The sequence below is a fragment of the Triticum dicoccoides genome, chromosome 5B, assembly GCF_002162155.2.
Source record: "Triticum dicoccoides isolate Atlit2015 ecotype Zavitan chromosome 5B, WEW_v2.0, whole genome shotgun sequence".
Classification (NCBI taxonomy): domain Eukaryota; kingdom Viridiplantae; phylum Streptophyta; class Magnoliopsida; order Poales; family Poaceae; genus Triticum; species Triticum dicoccoides.
In genome coordinates, this window is record NC_041389.1 from 428,065,004 (window position 1) to 428,084,517 (window position 19,514).

At 44.0% G+C, this 19,514-nt stretch overlaps 3 protein-coding genes across 3 annotated transcripts; 1 reads left to right on the forward strand and 2 right to left on the reverse strand.

The window, feature by feature from the left end:
- Nucleotides 1-1,428: 1,428 nt before the first annotated feature.
- LOC119309938 (putative ripening-related protein 2) lies at nucleotides 1,429-2,133 on the reverse strand. Its single transcript, XM_037585831.1, has one exon. It carries the CDS (start codon nucleotides 2,085-2,087, stop codon nucleotides 1,548-1,550), a length of 540 nt encoding a protein of 179 aa, XP_037441728.1. The 5' UTR covers nucleotides 2,088-2,133; the 3' UTR covers nucleotides 1,429-1,547.
- Nucleotides 2,134-9,808: 7,675 nt separating this feature from the next.
- Nucleotides 9,809-10,902, forward strand: LOC119309650. The gene is made up of 3 exons (XM_037585610.1): nucleotides 9,809-10,132; nucleotides 10,211-10,283; nucleotides 10,367-10,902. The coding sequence occupies exons 1-3, from the start codon at nucleotides 9,809-9,811 to the stop codon at nucleotides 10,900-10,902; spliced, it is 933 nt and encodes a 310-aa protein (XP_037441507.1).
- Nucleotides 10,903-13,988: 3,086 nt separating this feature from the next.
- LOC119309940 (beta-1,3-galactosyltransferase 7-like) lies at nucleotides 13,989-17,674 on the reverse strand. The gene is made up of 11 exons (XM_037585832.1): nucleotides 17,379-17,674; nucleotides 17,117-17,216; nucleotides 16,668-16,726; nucleotides 16,384-16,571; nucleotides 15,921-15,984; nucleotides 15,481-15,553; nucleotides 15,178-15,298; nucleotides 15,011-15,098; nucleotides 14,791-14,916; nucleotides 14,589-14,698; nucleotides 13,989-14,496 (listed from the first exon to the last, which is right to left on the reverse strand). Exons 1-11 carry the CDS (start codon nucleotides 17,486-17,488, stop codon nucleotides 14,348-14,350), a joined length of 1,188 nt encoding a protein of 395 aa, XP_037441729.1. The 5' UTR covers nucleotides 17,489-17,674; the 3' UTR covers nucleotides 13,989-14,347.
- Nucleotides 17,675-19,514: the final 1,840 nt, after the last annotated feature.

The window sequence follows — 19,514 nt, forward strand, 5'->3', positions numbered from 1 at the left end:
AGACACGGGATGAAGTCTTCAATCTTGTATCTTCATAGTCCAACAGTCCGGCATAAGCATATAGTCCGATTGTCCGAGGACCCTCTAATCCAGGACTCCCTCAGTCGCCGCATCACCTGAGGTAAGAGCGAAGATGAGAAGAGCAACAATTGTGTCGTCCACACAAATATACAGAGGAAAACTCTTCGAATGGATGGTTAGAAGGATAGTGGTATCCTGAGTCCATCAGCGTTCAAGTCCTGGTGCTTGCATTTTCCTGAATTTATTTCAGTATTTTCGGCGATACGCGTTTAGTGGGGGAGACGTTCCCATCGACTACGATGCACCTATGATGACTTCGTAAATCTCAAGATGATATGACGGCTGAGTCTCTCGGGGCTACTCATAGGGATAGAATGTGCACGTGTTCATTCGTAGAAGTGAGTGTATGTGCGTATATATGAGTGCTTGCCTGTATTATGTTAAAAACGACTTAAGCCAAAAGAAAATTCAGATGCCTAATTTATTTATTTTTGAACTTGGAAATTTCATTCCAATTAACCACTGTGCTGAGCAAGATAGCCGAGGAAAACTCTTCGACGCCCAACCGTTGGATGGTTAGAAGGACAGTGGTATCCCGAGTCCATCAGCGTTCAAGTCCTGTTGCTCGCATTTTCCTGAATTTATTTCGGTATTTTCGGCGATACGCGTTTAGTGGGGGAGACGTTCCCATCGACTACGATGCACCTACGGTGACTTCGTAAATCTCAAGATGATATGACGGCTGAGTCTCTCGGGGCTACTCATAGGGATAGAGTGTGCGCGTGTTCATTCTTAGAAGTGAGTGTATGTGCGTATATATGAGTGCTTGCCTATATTACGTTAAAAAACGACTTAAGCCAAAATGAAATTCAGATGCCTCATTTATTTATTTTTAAACTTGGAAATTTCATTCCAATTAACCACTGTGCTGAGCAAGATAGCCGCAATCAAGACTCGGATAAAGGTAAGAGCAGCGCCTGCCGCCTGGCTATACGGCTTGGGACCAAAAATTCTATACCTACGGAGAGCCTCCGAACAATCTACTTAACCTTCCATAAACTCTATTCTCCTCCCCCTTCCTTCCTGAATTTAACTGGGGTGGGTCCCAGCCACTAATCCTGGCCATGGGCAACCCGGCCCGGACGGCCTGACCTTGCCCATGGGTCGGTCCTGGACCTAGATTTTAAGCCCGATAGCCGTACCAGGCTCGTCGTATTTGCTGTTTAAGGAAGAGGCCCGGCCCAAGGCTTAACGGGCTTTTTGACTAATGGGTCGGGCTTGGGCCTGATTTTTAGGCCCGATGGCCGGGCAGGATGGGCTCGGGCCTAGGTTTTCTGCGTTGGGTTTTGGTAGGCCCGGCCCGACAGATGGCCAGGTATAGTTCCACCTCAGCCCGTAACATATAAATTACGTACAAACTGTACCATGCACCATCTTCGATCCGTTTATTCCTTTTGAGTTCGGACACGCACTTTATTCGTCCATACACCTTACATCAGCTAGTCCCGCCAGCCGCCACGAGTAGGTCATGCATCCGACCAAGTGATGTTGTACTCGCCGACCTCCTCCCCGGTGATGCCCAGCGCATCCCAGACCGCCTGGGAGGCGTCGACGACGTTGTTGCGGCACGGCGGCTGGAAGGCGTGCTCGCGGTCGCACCCGTTCACGGTGTCGCACTCGTCGACGACCTTGGCCAGCACGGACCTGCCGTTGGCCCGGATCCGTATGTTCTTGCCGCAGCGGGAGCCCCCGCTGTACCACCCCGTGGACAGCGCCACCACGCGCTCCGAGCTGCGGTGGAACGCGCCGTCGCACTCGGACGGGTCCCCGCCGTCGCCGCCCTCGTCGAAGTCGTTCAGCGTCATGACCGCCCGGGTGGACGAGGAGACCGGCGGCGAGCACCTGTACGTCGGGTACGCCTGCCCGGCCTTGCAGCAGTCCTGGCACGCGTGGCTCTGGGTCGGCCGGAGCGTACCGCTCGGCCCGCAGCCAGCGCCGGCGGCGGCGAGCAGCAGGTGGCTCGCCGCTATCGCGAGCAGCAGAAGGCGACTGGTGGACCTCAGCATCTTTTGTGAAGTTATGGCCAAGCGGCGGGTGTGAGACTTGAGAGTGTGCGCTCTCTATATATAGGCAGGCAGCGTGTTCGTCCAGTGCGCGTGCTCCGGTGCTTGTTTGCGACTCGTATTTCGTCCCGTGTGTGTGATCTTGCATTGCATGTGCTGCGGTGAGGGTGAGGATTCGTGGACGAACCTCAGGCTTTTGTCCTTGCGATCGCAAAGAAAATGCCTCAAAAGTCAAACTGAGGCGGCGAAGGAGTGAGGGGAGGACAGTACGTAGATGGCGACGCGACATGGAAATGTCAAGAAGATGCGTAGCAATACTGCAATAGTAGCCGAAATAGGGAAGCCTGTCGTAAATGCTAGACGTGCCGTCCTGCTACGGGCACCTCGTGGCATGACATCCATACCGTGTCGCCTCTATCTAACACCGTTGCGGACGGCACCATCATCTTCATCGAACACCGTCCAAACATCTTTTCAACAATTATTAGGCTCAAGATTCGAATATCCAATTCTGAGCTCGGGCTCATCTACACCCTGTCAAGAAAATTGGGTCAAAACAAAGCATGATAGATAATTTGGTGCGTGAGATGCGCTTCAAATTTCAGAGCATTTGGACATTTGAGTAGCTTCAGCAAAAAAAGACAAATTGGATCAAAATAGTATATGAATAGTACACTGTTTAACAGACCCCAAATTTGTCTTTTTACCGAGAACTACTCAGATGTCCAAATGATTAAATTTGGACCGCACATCACACACCAAATTATCTATCATGCCAAAAAAAATAGATTTTTAAAGAAATTTCTAGTATTTATTTTGATTTTTTATTCAACGCAGCTGCAGATGTTCCTGGAAGCCAGAACGCCTCACTCCTCTAGATTAACTTTCATAGAGGTAAATGCAGCATTGGCGTTTGAACTTTTCAAGGAGGATCACTTTGGTGCTTGTAGTTTTACACTACAGAAAAGTGGTTCAAAATCTTGGCACGCGAGTCTAATACAGACGTTAAATGTGATGGTGTGGCATCATATTTATGTTGCCATGCCCACATGGTGAGGGGCCCGCTTACAGCGACGGAATAGACTGGTTGGTCGTTGGGTCCCATCTGTCAGTGAACAACACCAAGAAATAATTCATATGAAAAATGAAACTGAAGACCACGCGCCATCCCTCCCGTGGAGCTCGACACTCAACCTAATGCGCCCATGATTATAACTAGATTTTATGTCTTGTAACCCAATGCAAGCGATGTTTTTTTTTTGACAAAAATGCAAGCGATGCTATTACAACGCATGGACTGAGGACAGGCTCATGCGGCTAAATGGGCTGCAATCAGGGTGGCCCATTTTACATATTAGTGTTTTCATTTTATAGAAATGTATTTGGACATTTATCAGAAAAGCAAGTGTGTTTAGCACAAAAAGTTATTTCATTTTTTAGAAATATGTAAAAACAACATGTAAATTAAAATCACAGCAGTGAATTTGTATTTATGAAATAATGTTCATACAAATAAAATAACTTATTTTGAAAAATGTTTGTGTAATTTTTGAAAATATTTAACTATCATACATTCATACAACTAAAATAAATTGTATCAATTATTTAAAAAATGTTTAATTTCAAAAGGTGTTCATGTATTTAATAACATATATTGGTGTAAGTATGAAAATCTCTTATGTATTTAAATAATTTTGTATAAAATTTTAAAAATTCATGCATTTAATAAAATATAAATGTGGTATGTAAAAGTGATATGCTCTAAGAAAATGTTTGTTTCATTTTAAAAAGTGTTCACATTTTTTAATAAAGTTTGTATGTTTGCAAAAATTATTTTTAAATAAAATAAACAAGAAATTGTGTATGGAAAGATAGATATGATTCTAGTGTGATGCAGATCATCAAAAGAATATTATTTAAATTATAAAAATATTTTGGTAATTCATAAATATGATTTTAATTATATGAATATTTCAAAATTATACATTAATACTTTTAAACTACATAAACATTTTTTAAAGAACATTATTTTATTTGTATGTATATCATTTATATTTATTTTTATTAATGTGGTTATGATTTACATAATTTTTTAAAAAGGAAAAAGAAACTAACATGTGGAAAATAGGCCATATTGATTGCAACCCATCTAAGCCCCACGAGTGTGTTTGGTTACAAGACATAAAGCCTAGTTATCATATCTATACATTAAAGACATTGGGTGGAGTGGCTAGCACGGGTGACGGGATAACGACGATGTCATCGGTTTGTCCCTAGGAGGCTACCATTTTTCATATCAATTATTCCTTTGTAGTGTCCACTGATAGGTAGGATCCAATGGTCATAGAGACGGATACTATGCGAGCCAGCCTGTCCGCCGCTGCAAGAAGGCCCGCGCCACACCGACACGCCAACGGAAAACATGGTGCCATGTTAACGCAGTTAACATCTACGGATGACGAGTGCACTGTATTGCATATGAAAGCAAAGATTTTACACCACTTTTCGGTATTCTACAACTATAAGGACCAAAGTGATCACTCGTGGCATGTTCAGGCGTCAATGGTGTATTAAAGGTTTCATGAAAGTGTGTTCTTTTGTTTTGGAATGCCAAAGAAGTTGAACACTAGTACAAGGAACTTTTCAGTTGTGAGTCATGCTCACTTCTATTTTGATGCCTCGGTATCCCAGTTTTCTATCATAAGCTCTTGAATAAAGAGTGGAAGTGTATTGATAATCCATTATAAAAAGAAACTTGATAGGTGGAAGAGCAAGCTCTCCTATGGGGGAGTTGTCCTTATCAATGTTGTTCATACCAGTTTTATTGATGTCTATGTTTTCCTTCTTTAAACTACCCAAGAGGGTATGGATTATTCACTTGGTGGGTGAGCTTCTAGCACTGGATATGTCCTTTACATATTCATTCTTTTGGCAATGTGATGAGTAAATGAATTATCATCTAGCTATTTCTTTTATAAAGGGCACTTTTATAACTCAAAATATAGCATCAAGAAGATACTATGCGGACCCGCAAAAAAAAGATACTATGCCTACCAAGCGTTTGGTAAGCTAGCAACAAAAAATCAAGGGAGGCAGTGATTCAATCCAAAGATTATGCTTACATTCATGTTGGGTAAAAACCTCCTTAGCCCACCCGCTCTAACCGCATAAAAATCACAGTGAATGATGGTTGCTACTCCATTCGATGTAGCGTAAACCAAATATGAAGCCAATGCATATGGCGGTAGAATGTTCTTTGTAGGCTGAAAGATCAAGGGTAACCTGGGATTGAGTACCTTGAAACCAAGGACAAATGCTTACTAGAAAATGGTTGTTCAAGTTGCTTGCCGGGTAAGGTGGTTGGCAAGAGTTGCCGCAAAACAAAACATTCGGCCCAAGACCATGTCCCAAGTTTCAGCAAAGATGCTGAATTCTTCGTTTTAGAAAGGTTTGATGAGGAGTGATTGACAAAAAACTACCACTTTAAAGTTTGCGTCTCACGGAACTACCACTTTAAAAAAATTGACCGAAAACTATCAATTTTTTTAATTTTATGACTAAAAACTACCACTTTCAGATAATTATCAGTTTAGACGATTTAAACATGTTTATAACAGGCGGGGCCCATCTGTCAGCGTCAACCTCCTCCTTCTTCCTCCTCTCTCTTTGTGGCATTTTTTCGAACACCTCGTGTGCACCTGCGCGCCACCTCCGCCGCCGTCCACCGGGCTCAGCGGGGTGGGCCCGGCGTCACGGCCCCGTGCAGCAGCTGAACCCGCCCCCGTCACCTCTTGCTGCTGGCAACTACGGCTGCTGCTGCACTCGTCTCGCACGTCTGCGCTGCTGCTTTGCTCCCCTGCTCCCCTTGCCACTACGGCTGCTGCTTTGCTCCCCTGCTCCCCTTGCCGACGCATGCTGCTGCTGCATCGCAGCCCGCCACCCGCACGTGCCCCGCCGGCGACTGGCCGCACCTGACGAGCTGCGCCGCCGCCGCCCGCCTGCGCCTGTGCCGCAGCCGTCTCGCACCGCTCCGCCCGCGATGCTGCATGCTACTGCCGCTCCGGGCTGGCGCTGCAAGCAAGCGCCCGATGCCGGCGCTCGCCGCCGTCGCCTCGGGCCTCCAACGCCCCGCCGCACGTAACTGCCGCCCCGAGTTCGGACGAGGCCGACGCAGCTGCCCCTGCCGGATGCCGGCGTGGGGGAACTCGCGCCCGATCTCGAGCCCTTCCCGACGTAGCCGCCGCCAGGTTCCTGCCGACGAGCTTGCACGCGCCGGCGCTCGTCGTCCGCCTCTCCTGTGAAGTTGACTTTGACGCCATGTCAGCGCTGACAGATGGCCCCGCCTGTCATAAACATGTTTAAATCGCCTAAACTGGTAATTATCTGAAAGTGATAGTTTTTGTCACAAAATTAGAAAAAATTGGTAGTTTTCGGTCACTTTTTTTAAAGTGGTAGTTCTGTGGGACACAAACCCCTAAGTCCTTGTTCGGTTAAGCCCAGCCCCGCGAGGTTTTGGGTCTAATCCACGCGGGTCCGCAGGGATTTCCCCCGCCGGGGAATAAACCCGGCCCATCCAGTTTTTTCCATTCGGTTAAGCCCCGTGTGGTCTTTCCCCGGCCCAAACCCCTCCAAACCCACGCGGAAAAAAACATCTCCTGGCACCCCGTGGAAGCAATCCCCGAGCGAGGCGCTCGTTTCGTCTCTCCCGAGCGAGGCGACAGAAGCGGACGGCGGCGGCGGCGAGTGGACGGCGGCGGCGGCGCAACCTACGCGGAGAGGAGGGCGTCCCCCTGGTTCGATGACCTGCCACGAAGCCCTTCCTGAACCCTAGCTAACCTCTGATTGTCCCATCTCCCCCGCCGCCCCCTTGCCGCGGCCGGAACCCTAGCTCTGGAGAAGTGGTTGCTGCAGGCGACGAGATCTCTGGTTAGTTCTCTCTCCCCCTCCCCCTCCCACTGTCTCTCTCTCTAGCAGCACTGATTCGCCCCCTCCATGAAAACCTAGCCGGATCTTGATCTGTCTTCCCAAATGTCAAGGTCAGACTTTCTTGGGGTTTCCTAGGAACTAGCATCAATTGTTATTTAGATAGGCAATGCAGTGGTTGCTTGCTGGGTGTTGTCACTGAATATTGAAATGAGAAAGGAAGGTCAGCTAGGTTACCTATGCTGATAAGTTAATTACTCATTCATATTTTTTTTGGTTCAGTTAATTACTGAGAAGTATGTGTAGTTGCATTGGCTAAGAAATGTGTTTTACTCATTCATCAGCTAAGATCGTATATGCTGTTGTTCATTCCTGCAGTTGTCGTCAACATTTTAGTCTGTTCAAACTGCAACATGCAAATTAATTTTCAAATAGCATGTTCTTCTTTCTGAACATTAGATACTTCTGGTATGATCATTGGCAGAGTATATAAGTTGTTCTCTTCATGGCAGTGGCGAATCTAGGACGCAAATGGAGGGTAGGCTGAACTTCAAATACGTTAATTTTTGTTGGAGGCAGTGCAGTGTGATGCAATAAGATGGCTGGAAGTTTTTATTTTCTAGGCTAGGCCTAACTAGTGCGCTTAGTAGTAATTTTTTTGGCGATTTTTTAGGGCAGGCTTGAGCCTGTTCAAGCCTGTTGAGTAGAATCGGCACTGCTTCATGGTGTGTAATCATCATCTGTTCTTGATTCTTGTTCTTGATTATCTAAATATACATAGTGCAGTTTGTGTACATAACGAAAATATAGCTAATTCCGTATTTTGTCTCCATTTTCTATAGGCTAGCTTCGTCGCCAAGACCCTGAATTGGGCAGCATCGTGAAGGACAAGGTAGATTAATCATGTTGTTTTAATCTTCTCCTTATTCATATTACTGTTGATTATTATTGCTTGGTCAATAGATCTGTGTTACAAACTGTTTTCTTGGTAAGCTGAGAGCTATGTTAATATCTGACATTACTAGACGTTGTAGTTGTTGAAGAATTTGAGCTGAAGTGCTACCTCCTTCCTATTGACATTACTAGACATTGCAGTTGTCCTTTTTTCCACTGTTGTCCTTTCTGTTAGATGATGTTCAGATGCCGGACATATGAACTGTTTGTTTGTACAACTTGCACTCTTACTGTTTAGGTGTAGTAGTAATAACTAGCGGCATTTTTCTTCTTTAGACTTGGAATGGATCCGGAAATGAGGGATCGTGTTAGGAAGAGGGAGGAGGAGGATGACGAAATGATGTTATTTGTTTTCCCTGCACTACATTTGATAGAGACCGATGGAGTTGCTCTTAGGGAGCGGAGGATTCCACGCCATACATCATCGCTAACAGGCGAGATGTTTGTTAAGGAGTTACTCGAAGGGCACGTCAAAAACTGTCGGGTAGCATTTAGGATGGAGCCGCATATCTTCAAATCTTTAGCTAATTATCTTCGAAGGGAGAAGTTGGTGAAAGATACCAGAATTAAAGTCGAAGAGAAACTAGCATCATTTTTGTGGATGTTGTCCCATAATTCTTCATTTGAAGACCTTCAAGTTCGGTTTGGTCACAGCGGGGATACTTTCCATTGGCAAATGAAGAATTTCTTTGACATCATCCCTATTCTCTCCAAGCATTTTTTGAAGCCTCCAAATCCCACTCAAGTGCATCCGAAGATTCAGTCGGACACGAGATTCTTTCCTTATTTTCAGGTTTTTGCTTCGCCAACTTTGATCCACATCAATAACTTACTATTCATGTTATAGGTGCTAAGTTATAGTATTTCGTTGCAGAACTGCATTGGGGCAATTGATGGGACACATGTTCCCATAACAATTTCAGGAGAAAAAGCCGCACCATTCAGAAATAGGAAAGGGACCCTAAGCCATAATGTTATGGTCATGTGCGACTTCGACCTGAACTTCACCTTCATTTCTTGTGGCTGGGAGGGATCTGCTACTGATGCTAAAGTTCTTCGGTCAGCACTTAACAGCGGGTTTCATGTACCTCCGGGCAAGTTTTATCTGGTTGATGGTGGTTATGCCAACACACCTTACTTCTTGGCACCGTATCGTGGTGTTCGGTACCATTTGAAGGAGTTTGCATGCGGTCGTCGTCGACCCCAAAATCACAGGGAGCTATTCAATCTCCGGCATGCCGTGTTACGAAATCACATCGAACGGGGATTAGGAATCTTGAAGAAGCGGTTCCCAATCCTAAAAGTGGGCACGCATCATCGAATAGAGAACCAAGTCAAGCTACCAGCAGCGGCGGCAATCTTACATAACATCATCCGATCTGAAAGAGGAGATGAGCGTTGGTTAGATAACCAACCAAACAATATACCTGTCATGAATTTTGTGGATCTTCCTGACGGTGATATTCCTCAAAATCATCAAATCAACCATGAAGGCGACAACCTTAGAGATGCCATTGCTCATCAAATGTGGGCTGATTATCAACATGCATAACTTGTCATTTGTAGTGTAGTAGTAATAAGTTTAGTGTAGAAGTTTATGTTTTTTTCTGTTGTTCATGTCATGAATATTGTTCAGAAGTCACTATGATGACTGCTCGAGGGTCACCAAGGTTGAGCCTCCTCAAAAAAGTTGTCGAAAGGGATAGAGCATCACCTCCTACAGGCAGTGTGACAAAGAGGAGGAGAGGGTCTCCCAAAGGTAATAAACTAGCCGTGACTTTATTTCTCTAGTCGGGACTTTATTTTCTTAAAACCAAAATAGTTAAGATAGAAAAAGGTACATTAACATGCAATGTGGAAATGCAGAAGACAGAGCGCAATGGAATGCAAGCCTTGAGAAAGATCTTGTGGACTTGCTTCGTGAGCATGATACACCTGAACATAAGGGTCAAAATGGATGGAGCTCTGAAGCATGGAATACGATAGTGAAGAAATTCCACCAAAAGAATCCTTATGCTAGGTATGAGAAGAAGAAAATCCAAGAAAAGGAGAAAGAGTTAAAAAGAGAATACAAGATGATCAAAGAGATAAGGAAGCAAAGCGGCGTTTCATGGGACGACCAGCAGTGCAAGATTCTAGCGGATCCACCACTTTGGAAAAACATCATCATAGTAAGAATGTCATTGTTATTCCCTAAAAGTTTCATTCTTGTTGCATGCTCTAATATCATTTTCTTGTCAACTATGTAGTCACACCCTAAAGTTGGAAAGTTCAAGACAAAGGCCTTCCCTCTTTTTGAAGCTTTGGGAGAATTGCATGATGGTTAGTTATCAACTGTCATTGTTTTATGTTTGTTTACTCTTCTAGTTTGAAATCTTATACTTGATTGTCACTTTAACTTGTAGGCCAAACTGCAGAAGGGACATATAACTTCACCTCTATCGAGTCATCACATTGCTCAACCCAATCACAACTCGAGAATCTTGGAGGAGCTGGCGAGAATCAAGGAGAAACATCAGCTGATGGTGAGAATCTTGGAGGAGAAAGGGTGCAGATTGATGAAGATGTTGAGGAGGTGTATGTGCAAGAAAACATTACTGTGGAGCCCCAGCAAACTCAACCAAATTTGGCTATTGTACCCTCAAGAAATGGAGAAGAGAAAGAACCAAAGAGACGGAGGGGGGCGAATGGTGATGTGGCTGCGATGATGGAGAAGTACCTGGAAATAAGGGCGAAGCAGGTGGAGGATGAGAGGAATAAGCCAAGGGTTGTGGATGAGTACTCTATCAAAAATTGCATTGATCTGCTCAAAACAATGGACATCACACCTGAAGAAGAAGTCAAGGCCTTCCGAGTCTTCAAGATCCCTGAGAACCGAGAGATTTTCATGAGTGCCAGACCGGAGACTGCACTTATGTGGCTGAGAGCTGAAATGGAATAACTCAGGTACTCAAATTCTGCTTCTATTTAATATGCATGTTGCTAGCATGTAGTTTTGATGTACAACCTTGGTTTTCATGGTACCCCTACTGGGACTCGCATGTTCATCTAGATCACATGAACCTGCCTTGTTCATCTAGTAACCTGAAGCTGATGGTTCAACTAGCTCACATCAAAAGGTCCATTTCTTATTCTGGTTGTTGATGATAATAAAAACAAAGTTATATAACTACTGCAACTTGTTAACAGTTGTTCCTTTTAACAATGGTTGTTGATGCCTCTCATCGTGCTGTTGTTGTTTGATAACTTAGCAAAGACTCCAATTTTATGTGCCTGGATCAATCCATGTGTTTTAAGTTTTTACCATATAGTTGTGATCTGTTTGGTGCATATGGATACGATGTTGCTGTCCATTTGATATTTCTTTGCTAGCTGGTCAATATATATCTTGTTAGTATTTCTTTGCTCACTTGATTGTTGATTGCCAAAAGTAAGACATCTCATATTTATTTCTTTGTTCATGTATACTGCTCTCATATTAGTCCTTTTATATGAACTAACTGCCTTCATTGCCAATGCAGTGTATCGATCGCTACGGAAGCGACATCGGCGAGATAAATTATGTAACATCTGTATTATATCTTGCATGATTTTCCAGAGATGCTAAACCATATTCTGAAAGTGACCGATTCCAGTTTGGGACAACTGAGAATTTTTGAATTATTTTGCTGTCTATTTGAGATAAATTATGTAACATCTGTATTATATCTTCATCGATTTTACTGTTTATTTGAGATAAATAAATTATGTAACATCTGTATATCTTATACAGTTTCTTCTCTTATGTTCTGTAATATTTTCTTACTGCAAAAAAGCATGTAGGCTGTGTGGTCTTTTAATTCTATGGAACAACGTTGTCTTTGTGTATGGATTAGCAGGGGAGCAACCAACCGAACAGGTTATGCACACAGGGATTTCATATGGACGGGGAATGGTGGGGGTCGGGTGACAAGACGGGGATCATCAAATCCCTGGGAGGTTAGAAACCACACGTGGAATCTACCATGAGGCAACCGAACAAAGCCTAAGGCTTTGTTCGGTTAATCCCATCCCCAAGTGGATTGGGGGGGATTTGCAGGAATTTTGGCCTGTAGGGGATTAATTCCCCCTCAATCCCCTTCAATTCCACCTCAACCGAGCAAGCCCTAACGTGGTAGTTTTTTGTCAATCACTCGTCTGATGAGAGTTAAGGTTGAAATCTTTCGAGATGTTCTTTCTCGGTGGGCAATAACCTCAACACAAGATTTTGAAAAGACGCCTAGTTTGGAGATGCACCGTTTGCCCTCCAATACCTGAGCCTTTTACACTTCTCTATTACACTTCTGCTTCGGTACACCCCCCTAAACATAAGGACGACTCAGATTAGCCCATACCTCTTCATAAGTAAGGGCATGATAGTCAAACTCTTCACATATACGCTGTTTTTTTTAGAATCACGTATACGCCGTACGTGAACGGACGTGCACACCCTGCAGTCCTGGGCTGGCCCATTCAGCACATTCATCCTTTTTTTTGAAACCGCTATAAAAAGAGGTGCGCGCCGCAGGATTCGATCTTAGGTCCTTCAACAATTCGCACAGCCGCAATGACCAGCTAGACAGCAGGACCTCAAGTGTTACGTAAGTTTTCTCACACTTGAAATACAATACTGGAAAGCACAACATTTTCTGTTTGTTTTTTCCTTTTCTTTTTTGTTTCTTAAATACGTGAACTTTTTATAATTCTTAAAAATAGAAAAGAAAATAAAACGCTTAGGCCTTGGCCCAACTAGGCGGCGACATTGCTCTCGTCGGGCGCGTGTTGGGCCGGTCCAAGAGCTCGCGGATTTGAAAAAGTTCATCAGTTGTTTTAAAAATATTCATGGATTTAAAATTTTCACAAAAATTCAAAAAGAAAGTTCACTAAGGAAATTTGCAAAAAACTTTCTCGGTTTTGGGAACCTCGGCTTCCTAGCCATTTTTTCCTGTTTTGGGACCTTCTGGTAGGTAGTGAACCGTCTTTTTCTTTTTCTTTTTATTATGTTTATTATTGTTTCTATTTCTCATTATATATTTTTTTAGAATTCAAATTTTGTTCGTATTTTTCTGTTTTGTTGGAATTCCAAATTTGTTACTGTTTTTCAAAAAATGTTAGTGTTCAAACTTTTGTTATTTTCCAAAATACTGTTCGTATTTTGACATTCTGGGCAAGTATGAAAAGCATGAACATTTTTTTTGAAATTTATGTACAATTTTTAAAAATACAAATATTAGTTTTTTATGAACAAAACAGGAAAACTAGAAATCCTAAAGAAAACAGTGCAAAAAAAAGAAACATAAACTAAAGAGTGAAGGTGTTGTGTTTTTTTCTTCGCGTTATGTCTCCCAGACAAGAAGCAGAAGACAAGGCTGTTAACCAAATCAGATATGCTATCCTAGATGGTTTGTGCGCTTACACGTAGTGCGGGAGGGCAGAGCTCGAATCCAGCCAAGGACATCCATTTTTTTGACGATTAAAACTGAAAAACGTATACATATAATCCAGACGATCCAACACAAGTTACAAGTATTATACAAACCGGTGATTTTCCAAAAGCATAGTGGGTGATACATATAGATGGTATCGTCGGGTATTATACGAACCTACAGCGTATACGTTCCATGTAGAAAAGTGAATACAATTTGTGAAAAGTTCATACTATCCTTTATACGTTTTGTGAAGGGGGGTGTACCGAAGCACTTCTCTTTATATTATCGTGCAACGGAAAGACGTTTTAGGTTGTTTCGAGTTAGGGTCAAGCCTGGGAGTGAATGACAATTTTGCATCTGATCCATAGGTTGATTTTGAGCAAAACAGAAAGCCGGCAGGAAACAAATAAGCAGTCGTGATCTCATCTCCCGTGGAAGGAGCTTACGAAGATGCCAGCTTCCTTAACTGTGGCACACGCAGTACAAAAGACAAAAGACGGCGCAGACAACGATGATCTCTTGGTTATACACAAAGCCGAGCTTTGTTCAACTTCCAACTGCTTCAAGGATGATCACATAATGGTAGCAGACGAAATGAATCAATTAATTGAATGCAGTTATGTTTATGTACGGAGAAAATCAACATGTGTGCCCCCAAACAAGCCCCTGCATCTGTATATGACTATCACCTCTACCTCTACAAGATACAAAAGAGAGAGAAAGAAAATAATAAGAGGTGTGTCCGTCCGGTATTCTCCTCCTGTTTGTTCCTTCATCAGATAATACGCCAAATCATCTCTTCTCTTGACATCTCCCACCCAATCGTGTTGCGGTCTGATCTCACACTCGGGGAGCCTTCAGGCAGCTATATATGATCTGCACTGTCTACATCTATACCCGGACAGAACCTCTTGACTCTGAATACTTGTTAGGACCTCGTCAGAATGAGGCGCTCCAGATCGCTTCGTCTCCTTCGCCGCACCTCATGTGCACGTCCTTGAGCCGCTCGACTGGGTTGCAGACCCCGCTGCACCTCCAGTCAAACGACGCAACGCATGCGTTCCCCGCCTGGGCCTTCCACTCGCAGTCTGATACCGAAGACGTTCCAGAAATGAAATGTTAGTGCCAAATCTTCAGGGACGGTGCATGGTGTAGATAATAACAACTGAAAGGAACTGACCTGGTGGCGTTCCGCAGCACATGTCCCTGTCGTCGATGTGCTCCACATCTAGCCCGATGAACCATGCTCCCAGCGACACATCTTCGTTCGCGAATTTGTGCAGAAGGGGGCTGGGTGATACGACGAAAACACGGCGGCGTCAGTTGCTAGTCATCAAATGGAAATGTTGCCTGAATGATCATTGCCTGCTCTATAGTCTTACTTATTGACTGAGATGTAGGTGGCGAGGTCCTTTGAGATGGCGTATATCTGCCCGGTCGCGTGCCGGAAGTACTTGTTCCCGTCTTCTCCGAACTTCCAGAACTCGGGCTCGTGGTATTTCGAACTTCTGAACAAGTGCAGTGATATTCAGTACTTATAAAATAGTAGGATGCACTGATACTTCGACTGTAATAGCTAGATAGTGTTTTCAGAAGGTTTACTTGTCGGAAAGAACCGGTCCAGACTTCATACAGCCAATGTAGACACGGGGTTTCAATTTGTGCCGCCCGAGGGTTGTGAGGAGCATTCCTGTACAAAATACATCACTTAGTTCTCTCCAATATTATTGGGATTTCATAAGGTATATTTATATGTAACAACAGCATACCTAGGTTGACATGGACATCGTCATCCACCTTGACATAAAAATCAGCATCCCATGAGGCCACAGCAGTGGAGAAGAATGTCTTGGTCTTTGCAGATAGCTTGTGGTAACCTTCAACATGGTCCTACACGCGCGGATGGATGTCAGAATAAGAAAAAAAAAACTTTGAGAATTATATCCAAATTAACTTCAGTGTTGAACTGTTGACACCTCAAATCAATGATGTCAAGAAGATTTGGCTGATTGTGGTTTAACAGAAAGGGGAAAGAAATGATGCAATTCAGTGTTTGGAGGGTAACGCCATACCAGCCTAAGAAAGTCATGATGAATAGCATCTTCCACGTCTATCGCCTGATCAAGGGCGCTGTTCGATGCCGGGCTGTAAAGCATAAACACAGGTTACTACATTTAGACTTATCGAAATATATATAAGATCCTCTGCCAAGGATTCCTAATACTAAAAAGAAAAGGCTGCAGCACAGTTTGTGTTCTGAAAAAATAGTAATACAATCTACTGAAGTTTGAGTGAAATCTGTCTTTTGGAGTGAATAACTACAGAAACCTCTGAAAATCAAAACAGAACAAGAAACTGAGGCTTTGTGGAATCCTTTTCTTGGGTAAAATATGTAAGCTTTCCATGGAGATATTTACAATATATCTATTCTATGTTACGATTTTCCTTTTACGGAACCTCATCTTACGAAAATTTTGCAACAAGTTATAAAATATTGTGTCGGTAACCTTACCTATGACCGATCATGAATCGAATGACGACTCCCTTTTCCTCTTCCAATTTCTTGAGTTTCTCACCTGATAAATAACGAAGAGATATGTGTGGTGAAATAACTGTCAGCCAACTAAATGATCCACCCCAATCTAAATAGCTCAACTCTTAGCAGAAAGTACACAGGCAACAAACTGTATGAGCTATGATGATAAATAAACCTGTTTGATTAATCTAGTTGTTACGTTGATAAATGATCACGTTTAATTGATTCTATTTGCTATGATGATAGATGATCCTATTTGATCCCTTGATTCTGTACTTGCACCATTTCTATGTAATTTCCTCACTAGCTGCACACCACCATCCAATTTGATTAAATACACATTCCTCTGCATCGGTTGTAACTAAGAACAAGAAATCCAGCAAGCAACAGCTAGGCCAAAACAAGGGAGACAATCAGGTAGCATTGCAAAGTAATGAACCTTGAGGCATCCAGGTCTCCCTGACAGAATCCCGGCGCTTCTTGCTACTGAAGGCGGTGTTGATCCCGATCACCACAAAAGCCTTTTTCCTGTCCTGCCTCATGCCATCCGCACTCTCAAGCAGCTCATGCTTGCTGCGCCGCGCTGCCAGCTCCATCTGTAGCGTGGCAATCGACTTGTCTAAATATCTAGACACAAAATGATATAATCCGTATTAGTCCCCTAATAAAAGCATAAAAATGTAGAGAGTTTCGGAACAATTTTCAGGACTGATGTCAACTTACTGTATGGCCTCATGAGTCTTGGCCACTTCTCCCATGACGTCCCTGTCGTCAGATGGTTTCTGAAAGAAAGAAAGAAAGAAAGAAATGAAGGTGTTCACAGAATTTACATATCAAAGGGGAAACTGAAGAATATCAGGATTTTCTCATTTAAATATCCATTTTCACTTGCAACTATTTCTTGTAAAAAAAATAACCTTATTTATCTTATGTTGATAAACCTTGTTTATTCTTTTTTTCTGAAGTAAACCAGGTGCCAAAAACAGATAATCCCTATCAAAGTATCAATGGGTGTTTACAGCCGTTTCTGCATTGCTAAAATTATTGATGATGCCAAAGTTTACAAACATGAAGTAGTACTAGTACTTTTTAAAATGCAACCAAGCATAAGTTCCATCAACATAAATAAGTACTAGAAGAGGTTCATTGATTAGTCAGCCGCCCTAACGTACCGTCTTGGCAATAAAATCTTCAGAAACGATCTGCAGCTCCTCTTCCTGGCGCCGCCGCTGCGCCACCACCGGGCTCTTCAAGTCCGGCATCGCTCCGAACCTACGCCATAGAACACGCATCAGCCGCAGGCCTAAGGCGAGCAGGGCACCGCGTCGCGCAACCGGCGAGCAGATGCATCCAAGAAACCCGCCAGGAAGCGAGCCCACGGCGGGTCAGGCGAGAAAACCAATCTAGGGGGTGGAGGAGAGGAGAGGGGCTCACCGGTCGGTGAAGAGCATGCCGAGGCCGAAGCTGCAGGCGCAGAGGAGCAGTATGGTCCTCGACAGCACCGGCCTCCTCTCCCCGGCGGCGGCGCCGCTCTTGGCCTTCATCTTCCTCCCGGCCACCTCCGTTCTCCCAACTCTCTCCGTGACTGCGTGTCGCCTGGGGCTGGTCTGGTCCGGGGAACGCGTCGCGCCCTGCTGTGCTGTGCTGTGCCGGGAGCCAGGAGGTGAGGCCGGCCTTTATGAAGGTTCGAAGTAACCGAAGCCGGGGGAGGGAAACACAAAGGCGGAGAAGAAGAAGAAGACTAGTTTAATCTTTTAATGGCCGGAGTTGAGAAAAGAAAAGAAAAATGCTGCGTTCACAAGGCTGGGCTGTGAACGGGGGTCAGAGTGCGGCTGTTTTTTCTTTTCTCAGGGACAGTGACAACGCGAGGCGATTGTCACGTTCGTCTTGCAATTGTTAGGGTGATAATCGCCGTCACGAACACCTGCGGCCCTGCACCGGCTCGAGTCAATTCATTTTCACATAAACAAAATACTTTTCCTTGTTCTTGAGAAAAAAACCGTTGAACATACATAGACCCAATTTTTTTCTTTTATGAATTTCATAGTAATTACAGAAATCCATGTCCTGCCGAGACAAAATTTAGAACTTACCATCTTTTTGGCTGATAGGCAAAAAATGACCTCTGGAAGGGACGCGGATTAATTGAGCTCGAGCTCCAGAATTTATGAAAAAAAAACAAATCTGAATATTTTTGTTGCAAACTTTGACAAAAGTTTTCGATGCTTGTAAAGTTTCATCATGAGTGATGGTATATATTTTTCCATTACTTCCACGAATGTCATTTCAGAATAAAACTTTGTAAGCATTGAAAACATTGGCCAAAGTTTGCCCCAAAAAAAGCATTTTCTTTTTGGATTTTACTGTTCAACGAAGCTCATATGAGCTCGAGCTGAGCTGAGAAGGACTGGATACTACTATAAATGTTATCGATCAACTCTGGTCTTCAGTGACCGAGAATCGGTGCCACCATATTAGAGACATGTACCCCCATGGTGAACCATCTTGAAATCATTCGAATCGTTTGAATATTAGACGCATGTGGTGCATTAATAATTGTTCAAGATGCCACTGATGAGTCCTTTGCCGAAATAAATGTGATGACCTTTAAAATCAGGTACATGTTGAAATAAAATATAGCACCATCGAGACGGCATTGCCATGTCTAACAAGTGCGTCGAAACATAGGAATCCGTTATTTACATTGTTTGGTTGTACTTCAAAAAAACAGGGGTTTGCCGTAGAGACCGAGTGTGTAATTATTGTCACAGACAACTGATTTTCTTTTCAATAAGTTAGATCTCTTATTAGTAGAACTCCAATCGAGTTATACTCCATTCGTCCCACAATGTAAGACGTTTTTTTGACACTACACTAAAGTCAAAAAACGTCTTACGTTATGGGACAGAGGGAGTAGTAGTGTAGAAAGACAATCCATAGAATTTAGAAGGATCCATTCGTACAATACATAGAAATTTAGAAGGATCCATTCGTACAATATATAGAAATTTAGAAGGATCCATTCGTACAATACATAGAAATTTAGAAGGATCCGTTCGTACAATCCATAGAAATTTAGAAGGATCCAATCGTACAATCCATAAAAACGAGTCAAAATCGCCAGCTTCAGTAGTAGTATTTTGCAATCGCCCCGTGCCAGCCAGCCAGCCAGCGTAGCAACGATGGGCGGAAAACTAAACGCACAAATCGCCGGCGCGGTCGACCGGTCGTGTCGTGTGGGTATATGTGATCTGTACATCCACGATCCATCGCTCCGGCGGCAGGCCGCGTTGGCACCGAGGATCGGATCCCGGGCGCCACACGTCGCTGCCGCCCGGCGGACTTGCCGGGGGGTCCGTATCACGTTCGAGTATGTGGGTGGGGTGGGGGGCACGCGACGACGCGAGGCCGTGTGGCGCCCGGTGCGCGCCTCGCTCGTCTCCCGAGTCAACGCGGCACCCGGTGCGTCTCCGCGCGCACCCACCACCACGGCCAGCCGCCGGCGACGGCGACGGCGTTTCCTCGTTACATTACCTTTTCTCACCGCCTATGGCTGACGTGCTGCCGGCA